This window comes from Capra hircus, chromosome 29, assembly GCF_001704415.2.
Source record: "Capra hircus breed San Clemente chromosome 29, ASM170441v1, whole genome shotgun sequence".
NCBI classification, from domain to species: domain Eukaryota; kingdom Metazoa; phylum Chordata; class Mammalia; order Artiodactyla; family Bovidae; genus Capra; species Capra hircus.
This window is the reverse complement of record NC_030836.1, coordinates 31,239,131-31,257,378: the sequence shown is the minus strand read 5'-3', so window position 1 is coordinate 31,257,378 and position 18,248 is coordinate 31,239,131. Positions and strand designations below refer to the sequence as shown.

The 18,248-nt window shown below is 45.3% G+C and overlaps 1 protein-coding gene across 2 annotated transcripts in view; it reads left to right on the top strand.

Moving 5' to 3' along the window:
* The window catches only part of ETS1 (ETS proto-oncogene 1, transcription factor), a 142,417-nt gene that overhangs the window by 17,096 nt on the left and 107,073 nt on the right, over positions 1-18,248 (top strand). For both annotated transcript variants that reach the window (XM_018042658.1, XM_018042659.1), the window contains exon 3: positions 12,264-12,408. In XM_018042658.1, the coding sequence (XP_017898147.1) occupies positions 12,264-12,408 (145 nt within the window). The remainder of the gene's footprint in view (positions 1-12,263; positions 12,409-18,248) is intronic.

Genomic DNA, 18,248 nt, shown 5'->3' with positions numbered 1-18,248 from the left:
AAAAAAAGTGAGACTATATTCAGCAGAAACGAGGGTTTCTGCTAAACAGACTGCTTTAGTTGTCCAAGAAACAATCTTCTAAACCAAGACATAAATATTTTCTAGACCCTTAAAGACCACTCAGTCTCAGAGTCCTTGACTGAGAACTGGAGCTGGCATTAGTATGCTTTGATTATTTGCTGTGCCAGGAGAAGGCTTAAAATGATCACAGCAACAGCTGCAAAATTCATCCCATCCCTCGGGTAAGGGCCGTTGTATGCAGAACACACATTATCTGCCTTGGGGCCCCTTTGTGCAAAGCAGGACACAGTTCTCCCCTTTGGAAGGTCAGCCTCCTGGAAGACCTTCATGAAAGAAGTGATGTCACAGCGGGGGAGGCAGGGAAACGACACTTCTGGAAGTTGTCTGGCCATTGTGTGGGAGGGGGTGACGTTTGCAGGTACTTATATGGGCTGTGTGTCAGGGACCCTTTCATCCAGCGGGAGGAAGCACTCCTTCCTGTTATGCTGGTTGGAGAGCTTGCTGCCTTGCTCCTGGAAGTCCCTCGCACCCCTGGTCCTCTCCTGCGTCATCCTCCTCTTCACATTGCTGAGCTTTCAGGGCGGCAGGCAGGGCAGGAATGGGCGGGGCGGGCTGCCCCTGGTTTGGACCAAGCATGTCCCTGTCCTTGGTTCCCTCACCAGCGTGTGGAGGAGGTCCTTGGGTCACTCGAGCTTAGGAAGCACCTTGAACTGTTCAGAGGGAAGGAATAGACAACTGCCCACACACCTACTCTCGGAGCTCAGGCCTTTGGGAATGCAGTAAGTATCTCAACATACGAATGAGTTCTGTTCTGAGAGCGCGTTTATAAGTCCAATTTATGTATATGTCCAACAAAGTTAGCCCAGGTACCCAACTAAGACAATCCACGCTGTGGTACTGTGTTGTAATAGGTTTATAATACTTCTCATACAGTTAATACATAAAACACAAACACAAAAAAGAAAACCTTTTTAATCTTACAATGCAGTACCCTGGAAAGTACAGCAGTATCATACAACAGCTGACATCCGAGGGCTGGCATCAAGTGAACAGGCAGGAAGAGTCACTACCTGGAGGATGGAGGGGAGTGGGGAGATGGCAGTAGGAGACAGGGTCGGGGGGAGCAAGCTGTAATGTCACTCACGCCTGGTGATGGGATGCACATTCGTGTCTTTGAAAGTTCACAACTTGAAGGTTCCTATGTCGGGGACTTACTCTATAGTAATATGCCAGGCAAGGGTGACTGTTCAGAGCGTCAGACTACATGGAAGGCCCTGAGCCTTATGGCTTGGACCAGACAGCTGTGGAACATAGCCTGGCCACACATTGGGTTGACCAAAAAGTTCCTTCGGGTTTTTCCATAACAGCTTATGAACAAACCCGAAGGAACTTTTTTGCCAATCCAATAACATGGAAAGCACTTAGGCTTTGGAGTCAGAAAGACCTGAGTTAAATTCTGGTCTGTTTATTACTCCTCAGCCACGTGACCTTGGGCACATGACCTCCTCTGAACCTCAGTATTCTCATCTGTAAAACAGGCACAGGGTATACTTACCATGTCAAGTCGCTGTGACACCAGCCAGAAATATGACCTCAGTTAATTCCCTTTCCCTGTGTTTACCATCTCTTCTCTGTTTTTCTCTGGACTTTTCGATTGTGTGAGATGAACACAGGGAGGTGGAGGTGATTTCACCAATTTTGTCCTTATGAGGGTGCGGCCAGAACAAGAGGGCTTTGGGTTGAGTGGAGCCATTCTTATTTCTCTTATTGAGAAACCTCCCTGCTTCCTCTCTACCCTGGACCAGAAATAGCTCCCCTGCCCCCAGATCAAAGTTCTCTTGTAATGGGCTGGTGGTTTACAGCCCCATTGTGTAAACAGACTTGGTTCTCTTATCTCGAGTAATTGCAGTTTAATTGGGCTTCCTTGGGAAGCAATTCTCTTCTTAGCCTTTGCTGTTGGCACTCTTCACCTCCACCCCACATGCCTTAGAATGTGTTCACAGGGACGTCTGTGTTGTCCCTGAAGTTCTGGGAAGCTGGGAAGGGCTGATTCTTATTTCTATGAAGCTAGCATATACACCTTTCCCTTCTTCCTGGGGATCCTGGAGAGCAATGGATAAGGAATCCCTGATTAGAGAAACGCCGCCGCTGCTGCTGCTAAGTCGCTTTGGTCATGTCCGACTCTGTGCAACCCCATGGACAGCGGCCTACCAGGCTCCTCTGTCCACGGGATTCTCCAGGCAAGAATATTGGAGTGGGTTGCCATTTCCTTCTCTTGGATTAGAGAAGTGAGAAGACAGAAAAAGAAATTTAGAATGTAAATGGAAATCAGAAAAGCATTTTCTTTTTTCTCTCGTTGCTTGGGGTGGTGTTGGCTTTACCTCCGGGGGGGTTGCTGGAACATGATGTTTAAGAAATAATCTATAACCATAACTCTTAGTGATAGTCAGAAGAAGTGAAGGAAAAAAGATTTTTCCAGCATCTTAGAAAGCAGTGATTTTCTAAGATATGGGGTTCAGTCAGCATAAGCTAGAGAATTTCAGAGCCAGACCATAACCTTGAGACTGTCTCCCAGCATCAGGAAATTCAGGACCTAAGAGAGTAAATGAAGTTGCCCAAGTTTACAGGCTGGTAAAGGATGGAGTGTGGTCTGGATCTTCCGGCTCCTGGCTTGGGACACTCCTTATCATTAAGAGCATCTTGATCATATTTTTTAAAGATTTTTTTAATGTGAAGCATTTTTAAAGTCTTTATTGAATTTGTTACAATATTGCTTCTGCTTTATGTTTTGGGTTTTTGGCCATGAGGCATGTGGGATCTTAGCTTCCTGACTGCAGATCAAACTTGCACCCCTGTGTTGAAAGGTGAAGTCTTAACCACTGGACCACCAGGGAAGTCCCCATCTTTAAAAAAATAAAATAAAATTTAATTTATTTTTGGCCTTGCTACACAGCACTCGGGATCTTAGTTCCCCGACCAGAAATTGAGCTCAGACTCCCCGCAGAAGTAGAACCTTAACCACTGGGCCACCAGGGAATTCCTGGGAAGTCCCTGTCTTGACCATTTTTAAGAAATGTGGGGATGAATAAGAACTTATGCCAACTAATGCATCCTTATGATTGAAGACTGAAGGCGGGAGGAGAGGGGGACGACAGAGGATGAGATGGTTGGATGGCATCACCAACTTGATGGACATGAGTTTGAGTAAGCTCTGGGAGTTGGTGATGGACAGGGAGGCCTGGTATGCTGCAGTCCATGGGGTCGGACGCTACTGAGTGAGAACTGAACTGATGTATCTGTATGCTTTATTCATGGTGAATTTACCCTCCTTGGTTTAGGGGAAAAAAAAGACAGAACTCAATTTTGTAGACCTCTGAGCAAATTGAAATTCCTGTCCAGGTTTTTCTCCATGGGAGGTTCGCCCCCTCTCTGAGGAGGCTCTGAGTCAGGCCCACCCTTCACCTCCAAGCTCTGGGCTGGATGCCTGAGGCTGGCACCTCATGGAGTCACTGGGAGTGTCAAGGCTTCCCGTTAATGAGTAGAAGTTGATGGATAACACAGGATTTCACCCGCTACCTCTCAGCAAGAGAATGTCTTTTGAGTGGAGGGGACTGTGGTTTCAGACTGGTGTGAGGAGCTTCACCCTTGGTCACTGTCCCCCTCCCCGACTTGATCTGCAGCCCCAGGGCGGGGGGCATCTCAAGACGGCTTTAGCTGTGGTCCAGGTGGCCCGTTTGGAGGCTGAGCACAGCTTCTCATGGAGAACGGAATCTGACAGTCCCATCTCTGCTCTTTCTGTGCTTCAGATTTGTTTCTCTCTCAGGAATCTGCAGTGGTCCGACCTGCCCTTTTGCCAAGACCCAAGCCCATCGCTCTTATTGTTTTCAAAACAATTTCCTGGCCTTGAATCTAAAATTAAATTGCCCTTTGAGAGTTTCCTATTTTGTCTGTTTCTGCCTCTCCTGCGGCTACACCACCCTGGCCCTCTCCCCTCTGGTGGGAGAGCCGAAGGTGGGGGGCGTTTCTGTGTTGCCTCCTTCCCTTCTCCAGGGAGCAGGTCCCACGTGTCCCACTGAAGCAGAGGCCCACGTTCTTCTGAGGGCCAGATACAATTTGCCCCAAACCGCTCCCCAGGGTGGCTGAAAGCACTTCTCCGTGAGTAAAAAGAGGTGCTGGCTGGTCTGACATCCTCTGAAGATGAGGAGTCTCAGATGCAATGAGATGTCTGTGGAGTTGGTCAGGCTGGCTTCAGGGTGGGCATCTGCCTGCAACAAAGTGAAAGGGTTTAGGATGAGAAATTCCCCACTTACTGCACAAATTTGCACCTAGTATGTGAGAGCCCCTGGACAGCTCAGCAGCTAGGTACTTCCTAACCTCATTTTTCTCTACTGAAAAAACAAGGGATGTGGGGGCAAAATGGTGTGTGAGCATATTCCAGGGAAGAATGAAGACGAACGACTTGAAGGTGGTCATGCATTTGAAGGGGACGTGGCCTGGCATGAATCTAAATGATGATGAATTCTGGTGCTCTAGGTTTTCCCACCCTGGCGTCGTTACTTATCAAATGAAGGTTGTCCGTCACAAGGTCAGGAGAAAGAATGTGGACGGATCAGCAAAAATGAGACTTGTATTTGCAAAGGAACTTGGCGATCATTGGGGCCAGTGTCCTCAGGAAACAGAGGCCTAAGAAGGTTAAGAAACAGGCTGGAGACTAACCACCTCCTTAGGGGCAGTCTTTGTTCAGTCACTAAGCCGTGTCCAACTCTTTGCAACCCCATGGGCTCAGCACTCCAGGCTTCCTGTCCTTCACCATCTCCCAGAGTTTGCTCAAACTCATGGTGATGCCATCCAACCATCTCATCCTCTGTTGTCCGCGTCTCCTCCTGCCTTCAATCTTTCCCAGCATCAGTGTCTTTTCCACTGAGTCAACTCTTCACATCAAGTGGCCAAGGTACTGAAGCTTCAGCTTTGGCTTCTGTCCTTCCAATGAATATTCATGATTGATTCCCTTTAGGATTGACTGGTTTGATCTCCTTGCAGTCCAAGACTCTCAAAAGTCTTCTCCAGCATCACAGTTTGAAAGCATCAGTTCTTCAGCGCTGAGCCTTCTTTATGGTCCAACTCTCATATCCATACATAATTCCTGGAAAAACCATAGCTTTGATTATATCGACCAGAAAGTGAAAATGAAAGTCACTCAGTAGTGTCCAACTCTTTACAACCTCATGGACTATACAGTCCATGGAATTCTCCAGGCCAGAATACTGGAGTGGATAGCTGTTCCCTTCTCCAGGGGACCTTCCCAACTCAGGAATTGAACCCAGGTCTCCTGCATTGCAGGCAGATTCTTTACCAGTTGAGCCACCAGGGAAGCCCAGAGCAGGACTCAAACCCAGGCTTCCTGATTTCCAGTCTCTCATCTTCTTTCTGGAGCATATGAACATCAATGCCAGGCCTAGAATGATACAGATTTACTCCTGTGGATTGTAGACTCCCTTACCCATCCATTCAGCGTTAAGTCAGCTTTGCCTCTGGGAATACACATGTTTTTTTAAGTTGCAGTATCTAGAAGTATTTTTGTGTCTTGTATGCTTATGGTATACTACTAAGGTTAAATCCCAGGATTGTGTAGTTTGTTAGAGAAAAGATAGATTTACTCTGACAGAATTTTTTGTAACACACACACACACACACACGCACACACACGAGAAAGATCAGGAAGGGTTTGAGGAGCAAACACCTGGACCATGAAGGCTGCTTGGCTCAAGACAGAAACAAACTCCTATAGACACGCAGCCTCCATTTTTGATTTAGTATTGAAAATCTACTTCCGTTTTCCCTCTTTCCTAACTGTAGGGATCTTTGGGGGCCGAGGGGAGGAAGACTCTGAGCAGAAGCAATGCTGTGAGGTTTGGCAGGGCTGGGAGGTGGGTGGAGAGCAGCCATAGGGAGGGAACTAGGTGAGTGGGGAGGAGAGACAGGTCCCTGATAGAAGCGTAGGGGGTGAGGGTGATGGAATACAGTAGATGAAGCCCTGACTTCAGAAGGGGGCGGTGGTCACTATGGTGGTGGCGTCAGGGGTTGTTCATCTTGGAGCAGGAACAAGTGTGTGTCCGTCATCCTAGTAGACTCCAGACTTCAGAACTTCATGCTGCTTCTTTCCAGGATCAGAAAAGTGAAGCACTTAGGTTGCAGGCTCATATCCTCTGAAGCCTCCACAAGGATTACTGGGGCTGGGGGAGGGTGCTCATTATAGATTGCTACAGAGCGGGGCAGGAGCACATGGCCATTTAAGGCTGCCTGGATACCACCCTCTTCTTAGTGTCCGCTTTCTGAAGCTCTGCCCTTTTCACTGAACACTTTCGTGTTTTTCCTCCTGTGTCTTCAACTGACCCTTCTTTGTTATTTCCTGTTCATTTCTCCTCCCAATGGCCGGCAACTCTATAGACCCATTTTTTTCAAAATTGAAGTATAATTGAATTACAGTATAATGCTAATTTCAAGTAAATATAGTGATTTGATATTTTTATACATTACACATGAAAAGGTCACCACAGTAAGTCTAATAACCATTCCCATATAAAGATATTACAATGTTGTGGAGTGTATTCCCTTGGCTGCACTTTATATTCTCCTGACTTGTTATCTGATAATTGCTCTGAGTCCCCTTCACTTATCTCACTCCTCTCTCCCCACCCCTCTGGCGACCACCAGTTTGTTTTCTGCATCCGTGAGTCTCTTTCTGTTCTGTTACTACTTATTTGTTGTGTGTCGTTTCTTTTTTTAGGTCCCACATATAAGTAGAATCACTCAGTATTTGTATTTCTCTGTCTGATTTGTTGCAATCAGCAAATATCCTTTGGGTCCCTTCCTGTTGTTGCAAATGGCAAGATTCCATTCTTTTTCTATGACTGAATAATACTCCAGTGTATGTATATGTGCGTGTGTGTATGATTCTTACCCATTCATCCATCAATGTGCAGTTAAGTTGCTTTCATATCTTGATTATTATAAACAATGTGGTATTAAACATTGGGATGTACATATCTTTTCAGATGAGTGTTTTTGTTTTCTTTGGATAAGTACACAGAAATAGAACTGCTGGATGGTGTGCCAGAGCCAACTCTGACCCTTTCTGTTTTTATTTTAACTTCCATTTTCCCTGACTCTACACTTTAACTAGATCCTTGATGTTTATAGATCCACCTCTATCCTTTCCTGTCTTCGGTCATGCAGCCACCAAGGGAACCTCCCCCTAGTCGCTCTGCCGTCTCTCCATCTGAGCACAACCAAGAGTGAAATTTTCTTCCAACCTCTTACCTATTCACCATTTTCCCTATTATAGAAGCAAGCAATCTAAGCATTTTTTTGGATGGTTGCCGCTCACCACTTTCCTTCATCTCCTCTGAGTCATAAAATCATGTTGACTCTTTCTTCAAAACATATCTTATATTTCTTGTTTCCTCTTCACCTCTACACTCATGACCCTAGTTCAACTCTTCATAACTAGACTGGTGGGGGTGGAGATCAGTGATAGAGCATTTGACTGTATAACTGGCTTACCACTCATTTCACATGGGGCCAAAGCCTAAGGGCTGCCCCCAGACTCAGTACTCAAGCTAAACAAATCTGAATGTAATATTTCTTTTTTTTTTTTTTGATGGGTGGGACTGTGTTCCTGTCTCACTATTTGTTTGGCCTGAGGTTTCCAGCCGTGGAATCAGCAGGCGGTTGGTAGAGCCAGGTCTTGGTGTTGATCTGTGGACCTCTGAGATTGCACTCTCTCTGATTAATATTCCCTGAATGTAATATTTCTGACCGTCAAAATCAATGCAAAAATCATTATAAGAAATAAAAAACTTAAATACAGTTAGGATCAGTAATACTGATTTCTTCCTTTGTACCGAGGCCCCAGTATGGCTCTGCAGGGCACAGCTGCTGCCTTGTCAGCCTCCTCGCCTGCTCCTGCTCACTCTGTCCTACTTAGCCCTATCAAATGCATCCTTCTAGAACATCTTGACTCAGCATGCCACTACCTTTAGCACCTCCTGCAGCCAGATTCTGGTCTGGTTTTCATGACCCTCAACTCTGTCCCTCCAGCTTTCATTGTTACTAACTGCCCTCCATTGCAGGTGTTATCATTGCCAAGAGCATGCTTTCCCCTCATACTTCTCACTACCACGTCTTTCTCTGTCACCATTCTGAGTCTTCCTTATTCTTCCTTACATAGGTGTAGGTGTTCCTTGGGACTTTTAGGAATGTCATCTTTTGTCCTCTAGACCCTTCACCAAATATTCTAGGCTAAGTCTTACTTGACTTTTCCGTTACTACCTTAATCTGCTTCCTCCAGGAAGTCTTACCTGCTGCCACTCTCCCCGCCCATACACATCGGTGCCTCACTCTGTCACATCCCCTCACTGTAATTTCCTGTTTACTGGTGTGTGCACTTCAGAGGGTAAAGTTCATGTCTTGCTCATACTTCATTCTTAGCATCTAACATAATACTTAGCATAGACCGGTTGTGTGATACAGATTTGTTTCATGACCGTCCATTGTCATAATCCATTTAGTACTTTGTCATGGGACAGCGGCCTCCCTTCCCGAGCCATCCAGGCCACAGAAGATTCACGGCGCACAGCCTGAGATCAAGTAGGTCTCAGCTAGAACTCTCTCTTAAAAAAAAAAAAAAAAAGTCTGTTTATTTATTTATTTGGGTGTGCCGGGTCTTAGTTCCGACACATTGGATTTTCTTTTCTTTTCTTTTTTTTTTTGGATCTTTGATTTTTGTTGCAGCATCGAATCCGGACCCCAGGCAGAGGGGGCACAGAATCTTAGCACTGGACCATCAGGGAATTCTATCTCCATTATTTCACTAGCTATGTGGCCTTTGAATGTTTACTTGCTCTCTGAAAAACCTCAGTTTTTTTCTTCCGTGAAATGGAGATAAAAACGTGAATCTCTCACAGCTTTGAAGATTAAATGTGACCGTCTCTTCACCACGTTTAGCTCACCGATCAGCATGGAGCAGTGTGGGACCTACATTATTTCCTTTCAGTAGTCACTTGTGGGATGAATGACTGAGGACCCATCACATGGGTTCTCTAAACTATGACAGGGTCAGGAGGGTGGCTGGCATCTCCTGAACTCACCTCCATTCACCAGGAGCCAGGAGGAAGGTGTGGACTTGAACTTGTTTCGGGTGGTGCCCTTTTTCAAGCATGGAAGTGGGGCTTTGCTGCCCAGATTTCTGACCTGTTGATAACCTGCTTCTTTCTCCTCAACTGAGAAGGTTTCATAATGAATTGGAACTGGGTCTGTGGTTCTCTTGAGTAAAAATGCCATTCTCATACTCTGTGAAATAGGTATTAAGTCAGTTTGTGAAATATCGAACAAAAAGGCAGGTGTCTAGGTAACAAGGGTCATGATGCTCCCAGGAGTCTCTGTGAGCAAAGATGTTTGTGGTTCTTGGTAGGTTTGATGCATTATCTCCTTCTCGTTCTTAAAAATAGGGTCCCCTGGCACCGCTGAGGACAGTTAAGGAGGAAATATATCTTAAAAATAGACTTTCCTGTATCAAATAATAAATGAACCCTCCCTGACAACAAGGAACCTGGTGTGGGGGCAGGAGGCACTCCACTAAAAATAAAGCCAATCACGAAACTCAAGGAGCTGCTGTACGTTGTTGTTTGTCAAGGCTGCAGGCTGACTCACCATACAGCCACGTGGTGATGGCCCAGGTCTAGAATCCAGTATCGTCTTGCTTACCCATAACTCGCCACCTACCCCTGCCCTCCATCTTCCCTCTATAGGGCACTCATCGTTTTCCTTCAATGCCTCTTTGCAAACCATGCCTCACTTTCTGGGGTCTTTCCTTAGCAGAGAAAACCTTAACTTTGACACTTGAGTCCAAGTTCTCCTCTTGTTCCCACCACTTTAGCAGGGCCTGGACCAAACCACCCACAGCCTCTCTACAAAGATCCTACTGGAACCACCCATTGCCTTCTTACAAGGACTTTCTGGTTTAGGCAAACCATGCACACACTGCTCCTAAAGAGGACAGGGCCAGGTCACTTAGAGTCCTCCCTTATACCACTTAGTGACACAATTTCCCCACCTAGACCCTGTTTCCAAAACTCTGATACTTGAAACTGAATTTTGAGAAAGACTCTAGAGAAATATGAAAAAATGGGGATGGATTTCGAGAACACACAGCTCATTTAGAAAATGTGAAGTTGATTCTCTTGTAAAGAATTGTTGAAGACCTGCTTATCCTTGGGGTTCAAAAGAAAACCTTACTGTAGTTGCTGCAAGAGCTTGCAGTGTTAAAATACGATGTCAGCAAAATGGTTTTGGCTGACTGGAAGCTCAGTTGAGTGTTCTTGCTGATGATTTTCCTCAGTCTTGGTCCCAAACTCCATTGCTCTGTTTATATTCACGTGGCTCTCACAAGAGCTGCCTGGTAACAGAAGCCAAGGACATGAGCCTTTGATATACAGTAACTTGGAGCTTCTCAGGTGGTGCTAGAGGTAAAGAACCTGCCTACAAATCCAGTATTCTAGCCTGGAGAATCCCCATGGACAGAGGAGCCTGGTGGGCTACAGTCCACAGGGTCACAAAGAGTCGGACACGACTGAAGCGACTTAGCACCCACACATATAGCAAGTCGGTGTGAACCCGTTCAGTCCCAGGGTCTTATTCCATTCTCAGCACCTTTAACCCACTTGGAAGAAGAACAGCCCTGGAGTAAACTTTATCCAGTATTGTTTTCTTACACGTATTATTTCATTCACTCCTCCTATCTTATGAGGAAGGTATTATTTTTCCCATCTTTTAGTTGAGTAAACTGAGGTTTAGATAAAAGAACAGGCCTAGGTCCCTGTTAGTAAGTGATGGAGCCAGGATTTGAATCCACGTATCTGTGGCTTCAAAGAACGGGCCCATAAGCACTGCAAACCATGGTCTCCCACATACTGTATTTGTCCTTCTTAGAGAGTACTGGGTAGAGAGTATATTTTATGGATTTTACAAAAACTAATAAGAGAATTGAACAAGTGCCCAAATGGGAAAAATGAAAATTCTAATCCAGCTATCACTATGATTAAAACTTAGGCACGGAACTTCCCTGGTGGTCTAGTGGTTAAGGATCTGCCTTTCAGTGCGGGGGATGCAGGTTCAAGTCCCTGGTCGGGGAAATGAGATCCCACATGAGTCCATGTGCTGCAGCCAGAGAAGCCTGTGCACAGCAATGGAAAATCCCACGTGCCTCAACTAAGACCTGACACAGCCAAATAAATATTTTAAAAAGGACGAAAGAAAACTTATGCACATTGATTAACTGAAAAAGAGCAATTTTATTAGGTAAATACATATTTTGTTTTTCTTTGGCTTTTGTTACCTATTGTTTGTGGGATACTGCAATGTCTTATAAGAATATCTTTCATGGTGTTTTTATAGACTAAGGTAACATTAAAAAAAATAAAAGACAAAAGCCAGGACTATATAAAGATGACCAAGGTTCTGCCTTGCAGTTACCATGCATCTTTATTTGAAAATTTAAAAAATTCTTCAAATGGTTGAGGAAATGCATGAAAATAAATGTATACATAGTCCAAGTCATGAAGAAAGCAATGGCACCCCACTCCAGTACTCTTGCCTGGAAAATCCCGTGGGCGGAGGAGCCTGGAAGGGTGCAGTCCATGGGGTCGCGAAGAGTCGGACACGACTGAGTGACTTCCCTTTCAGTTTTCACTTTCATGCATTGGAGAAGGAAATGGCACCCCACTCCAGTGTTCTTGCCTGGAGAATCCCAGGGACGGGGGAGCCTGGTGGGCTGCCGTCTATGGGGTCGCACAGAGTCGGACACGACTGACGTGACGCAGCAGCAGCAGCAGCAGCAGTCCAAGTCAGAAACCTTTCCCATTCCTGTCTTTGTTTTTCGGATGGGGAAGGGTAGTGATCAATATTTGGTTCTACATAGTGTACTGCACAGGGAACTCTTGTCAATGCTCTGTGGTGACCTGAATGAAAAGAAAATCCAAAAGGGAAGGGAATATATGTATTCATAGGCCGGATTCATTTTGGTGCACAGTAGAAGCTAATACAACATTGTAAAGCAACTATACTCCAATAAAAGTTAGTTTAAAAATAGTCTTTTGTTATCCATGAATAATTCTTACTTATGGATGATAGTTACTGTTCCATTAGGGAATCTTAATATATTTCCTTTTGTTTCCTGGCCACAGAGGCAGGGACCTCTCAACTCTTACGAAGATCCCCGAATGGCCTGTGGTTTCCAGTCGGCCTATCATCCACCAAGAGCTTGTTACCCGTTCTGGGAAGAGACAGCTACTCAGGAAGTGCCCACCGGCCTTGAACACTATGGCTCAGGTAGGAACATAAATGGAGGCTGAGACTGAGGATGGAGTTGAGGGCCCAAGGCAACTGGATGTGGGATGCATCCTGCATCAGTTGCCATCACAGCGGCCCTGGCTTACGTGGGTGCTGGATGTTCTTGTTCTGTGGGAAGTCCCAGAACTTTTCAGTCATTTTGAGTGACTTTATTCTCCAGTGACAGAAAGACTAAACTCTAGGAAAGGGCCCACGCGAGGTTTCTTTACTTACATCTTCATTTTGTATATAGTTCTCTCCACTTTGCCTGTCTGGAGTTTTAACCCCTAAAACCTGGCTGTTAACAAAGGACCTAGAAGGTTTTTAATTATGAAGTGTGAGCCAGATGGACAGAGGGTGTGTGGACTAGTCAGCCTTTGTTGTTGTTTTAGTTTTTATTGGAGCACGGTTGTTTTCGTGTTGCATTAGTTTCTGTGCGTGTGTGTGTGTATGTGTGTGTGCATGCGTGCTAAGTTGTGTCCAACTCTCTGTGACCTATGGACTGCAGTCCACCAGGCTCCTCTGTCCCTGGGATTCTTCAGGCAAGAATACTCGAGTGGTGACTATGCCCTCCTCCAGGGGATAGTCCCAACCCAGGAATCCAACTACATCGGCAGGTGGATTCTTTACCACGTGGGAAGCCCGATCATATAGCAACGTCAATCAGCCATATATATCCACCTATCCCCTCCTTTTTGAATTTCCTTCCCATTTAGGTTACCGCAGAGCACTGTGTAGAAGAATTCCCTGAGTTATAGAGCAGGTTCTCGTTAGTTACTTATTTCATGAAGTGAAGTGAAAGGAAGTTGCTCAGTTGTGTCCGACTCTTCATGACTCCATGGAATTCTATACAGTCCATGGCATTCTGCCAGCCAGAATACTGGCGTGGGCTCCCTTCTCCAGCAGATCCTCCCAACCCAGGAATGGAACCAGGATCTCCTGCATGGCAGGCATTCTTCACCACCTGAGCTACCTAGTTCATACATAGTATCAACAGTGTATATATATATATATATCGGTCCCAGTCACCCAATTTATCCCACCCTCCTTTCGCTCCTTGGTGGCCATACGTTTGTTCTCTATAGTCAGTCTTCTTACAAGGTGTAATTTCTTTCATTTGTCTTCTCTTTCCATCATCCTCTTCTGTTCTGCCCTGCTCCGCATTTGGCTTCTTTCTCCTCATCTGTTGCCTCTCTCCTCAGCTCTTCCTCACAGAAGCTCCTCTCAGAATCCCTTTCAGTCCTGACTTGCTGCTCACAGTGCTGCCCTCTGCTGAACAGGATCCACTCTCCCAAGGAGCAGACAAGTTCAAAGTCCATACCCCAGTTCTATTGTGCCGGAGTCATTGTGTTTCTCCCAAATTCCATTGGTCCTTGCTAACCTGCTAACTTTTTCGTTTGTTTATTTTTGATACAAAAGGTAAAACCTTAATTTAGGGATCCTGAAGTGATTGGTCCTGACGGTAAGTTCAATTTTTCAGGAGATCAGATTATGATAATATATCCAGATACCAAAAAGCCGCATTTGTTTTCTCCCAGGACGAATTCTTAGCATAAGAAATTTCATGATGCTTACATGTTGTGTGTATGTATTTAGTGCTCTGCTAAGTCACTTCAGTCATGTCCGACTCTTTGCGATCCTTTGGACTGTAGCCCGCCAGGTGCCTCTGTCCATGGGATTTTTCAGGCAAGAATACTGGAGTGGGTTTTGTGACTTCCTCCTCCAGGGGATCTTCCTAACCCAGGGATAGAACCTATGTCTCCTGTGTCTTCCGTATTGCAGGCAGATTTTTCATCCTCTGTTCTGATGAAGTGCATAGGTGAAAAGCCCCTGGAAACTAACTTAAATGCAACTTTTTTGTTCCGTATCTCTTTACCTGAGAACACTGTTATATGACAAGCTATTTTTATAAAAGTGGAGAAATAAAGGAAATGTTTGTTTTGTTGCCTACATTGTATCTTTCACCTGAAATACACCGACAGACACAGAGTGAGACTGGGAACACTTGATGGGGGCTGAGAAGGATGGGAGCTGGTCTGCAGTTGCCAGGTTCTCCTCCTGGGCAGGGTGAAAGTTGACGGTGTGTTCCCTGTCTTGACTCAACAGCCCTTGATCTTGGAGGTGTTCTTTGGCACTACCTCAGATCTCAGACAGGATAGCATTTGTGTCATCACTTTCTGCTTGGCATCTCAGTTCCCCCCAAGGATAAACGCAGGTCTTGGCTGTTCACCCATTTCGTGAGGTGGCACAGAGGATTTTATAGTTGTTCACAGGTTAGACTTAAGGACTTAAAGTTTTAAGAGATGAGAAAAAGTGATCCTTTAAACATCTAAACCAAAAAAAGAAAAAAAGATTTTGTTTGTGTAAGCAAAAGATCAAAATGGTTTTGTCTATATTTGTATAATTCTTCAATCCTATTCACGCCACTAGGCGTTGAAGTCTTTTATCTCCCTATGTAACGGAGAGTAAAGCTGCCTTGCCTTAACGCTTTCAGCGCTGGATGGTGCTTCTGTGTGCTACCAATTTACACTTTATTACATTTACTTAATACATCTTCTTAGTAGTTGAGGTCATCTCCACACTCACTTGCAGCTTAAAATCAGAATACCTCATTTTCATCAAAAAAAGACACGGCCCATCTTTTTCTTAGCTAAGAAGTACGTAAATAAGTGAAGATGATTTTTCAATCTTCTCCTTGTCAAGTTTCTCAAAGGTAAGAGTTTTTACTTCAGGGCCAATGAGATAATGTCTGTGAAGATTTTTAAGAACCTCAGGAGGAAGCTTCTTTATTTTATTTTTTTAAACTTTTTATTTTGTATTGGGGTTTAGCTAATTCAACAATGCTTTGATATTTCAGGTGAACAGTGAAGGGACTCAGCCGTATATATACATGTATCCATTCGCCCCCAAACTTCCCTCCTATTCAGGCTGCCACATATTACTGAGCAGACTTCTCCGTGCTATACTGTAGGTCTTTGTTGGCTATCCATTTTAAATACAACAGTGTGTACATGTCCATCCTAAATCCCTAACTTACCCCTTACCCCCATTCTTCCCCCCGACAACTGTAAATTCCTTCTCTAAGTCTGTGAGTCTCTTTTGTAAGTTCATTTATCTCCTTTCTTTTTAAATTCCACATATAAGGGATGTCATATGATACTTCTCCTTCTCTGTCCGACTTCACTCAGTATGACAATCTCTAGGTCCACCCATGTTGTTCAAATGACATTAATTCATTCTTTTTAATGGCTAAGGGTCATTGGAAAAGACCCTGATGCTAAGAAGGATTGAAGGCTGGAGGAGAAGAGAGCGACAGAGGATGACACGGTTGAATGGCATCATCGACTCAATGGACATGAGTTGGAACAAACTCTGGGAGATAGTGAAGGACAGGGAAGCCTGGCCTGCTGCAGAGCAGGGGTCACAAAGACGAAAAGAATCAGACATGACTGAGAAACTGGACAACAAATGGCTGAGTAATACTCCGTTGTATATCTGGACCACGTCTTCTTTATCCATTCCTCTGTTGGTGGACACTGAGGTTGCCTAGGGGGAAGTTGTTTTAAAAATGCTAGGACTGATAGTCGTGTCATAGAAGCTACTTCCCACAGTCTACCTCTTTAAGAAGGAAGCTGGAGTCACCTAGACTGGTGGCTCTTGGGTAGGATGGGAAGATAAGGGCATATGATAACCAATCTTAAAATGACCTGGATTGTCTCCAGCTGCAGCTCAGAAACTCTAGCCCGCTTCTATGAGGCAGTGGTGCTTTGGTGGCGAACGTGATATCTGTAGTTCCCTGTATCCTAGGCTTCTTCCGATGGAAATATCTGGCCAAACCCCTGAGCCTTCCCAGCCCCTCCTTTGCCTTCTGAGCTGTCCAGATAAAGGAAGGGGTTGCAGTGATTATTTCTGGGCAGTGGTCCAGCCCTCCTCAGTGATAGGTGCCCTTTGGAAGGAGATCTTGGGGTTACAAGGAAGGGAGATGAAGACATGGAGCAATCGATGGTTTCTCCAGCTGCAGCGCATTTCCTTGGAGATGTGTTGACTAAGAAAAAAAGAGAGAAAAATACTCTCCATTTTTTTTCATCTTCTTTTATCCTATTTATAACTTCAGTTTCCTTCCCGTCCTCCTAGCCACTCCCCAGCCCTGCTTCCATTGCACATTCGTGCTCTGAGAAGGGATGTAGGCTCTTCTTCTGCCAGGACTATGCAGCTGTCAATGCCTGGGCTGCCCGGCAGGAGGGGCCATCGAGGACCCATGAGGGTCCTTCCTCTGAATGTTGTTCCTATTCCCCGAAGGGACTGAGGCCCAGAGGGAGGAGAAGTGGAGAGAGGGAGGAGGGGGAGAGAATAAAGGTGAGAGAAAATATGAGCAGGGGAGAGGTTATCAGGTGATGGGAACAGAATGCTCAGCAATCCAGACTAGTCACGAATTAGTTGGACAGAATAGCTGGTGAAAGGGGAAGAAAGAAGAGGTGTGTGGAAATAGAAAAGTGGGTGTCAGTAGAGAGACAGAGGAACTCTAGGCCAGGAGACTGAAAGATGAATGGGAAGGGAAAAGAAGGGGAGGGGCAGATGGCATGAAAGAGAAAAAGAGATGAATCTGAGGACATTAACTCTACAGCTAAAAAGGGAAGCCACATTTGCATGCAATTGCCTGTGCAGCTGTACATCTCTTCATGACAATCTTGTAGTCATCATTTTCTTTCATTTCTACCTCCTCCTCCCGCTGGCCTCTTCCCCCTCCTTCCCATCAGCCTGAAGCCATTAGCGACAGCCAATAGGGACAGAGAGTGAGGTTCTGCATGAATGAATGGGCTCTTTCTATCTTAGCCTCTCCTCATCCCTCTGTCGGGGAGCCTGGTGAATCAATGGAGCCCCTTACACGAGACACGGCTGAAATGTCTGTTGCTGTTTATAGTCTGACTGGAGTGGAGCCCACTGGCTCTGCCTTCCCTCTGTTCCCTTCTTCTATGTTGTCCCCCCACCTCAGCCCTTTCTCTCAATCATCGTAGCAAGAAGCATTTTTGTAAATGTCAGTCTCGTGTTCCGCGTTGCTGAGAACTCACTAACACTTCACTGCCTCTTACTGTCATGACCAGCTCCCATCCATGGCCCCACGGAAGGGATGGAGATGAAATGGCAAACTATTTTTAGACACAGACAGTGAGCTCAGAGTGGTGCCCAGACCCAGCTGGAGTCATGCAATGCCTGTTTTCCACTGGGAACGAGAATAGTGACATCAGAGACCCAACTGAGCACCCAGGCCACAGGACCGCGGTCCCTCCCATCCGCTGATAGCTGTCCATGTTTGACTTGAACCTCATAGCTCCGATGATCGTGAATGATAATAATGTGTATCAGAAACTATGACACACTTTCAGAGCGACATATTATCACAGCATTTTTCATTTCAGGGATGGGTCTGTCTTGAATTAGCTAAACTTACATAGGTGTTCTTTGACCAAAGTTCACTTTTGCAAAATAGTTGTTTTGAGTTGGAAAGCATCTGCAGGTTCAGAACACAGTAAATCCAACTTACCTCATGGGAATATACCTATGGCCTCATTACCGTGGTCTTTGATTTGATGAGAGACAATGCTTTTGTTTTTCTTTTTGGATCATGCAATTTGCAATGTTTTTGGCCCTGGGTCATAGTAAAAACCTCATCTACCCAGTCTTATTTCTCATTCTTGAGGAGAGAGGTGAAGACTCCAACCTCTAGAACAGGATTGCTTGGACCTGCCCATCAGCCCTTCCTAAATGTGTTGCCTCAGACAACTTATTTGATATTTCCACTTCCTCATCTAAACCAGTGTTTTCAAAGTGTTTCAGAGTCA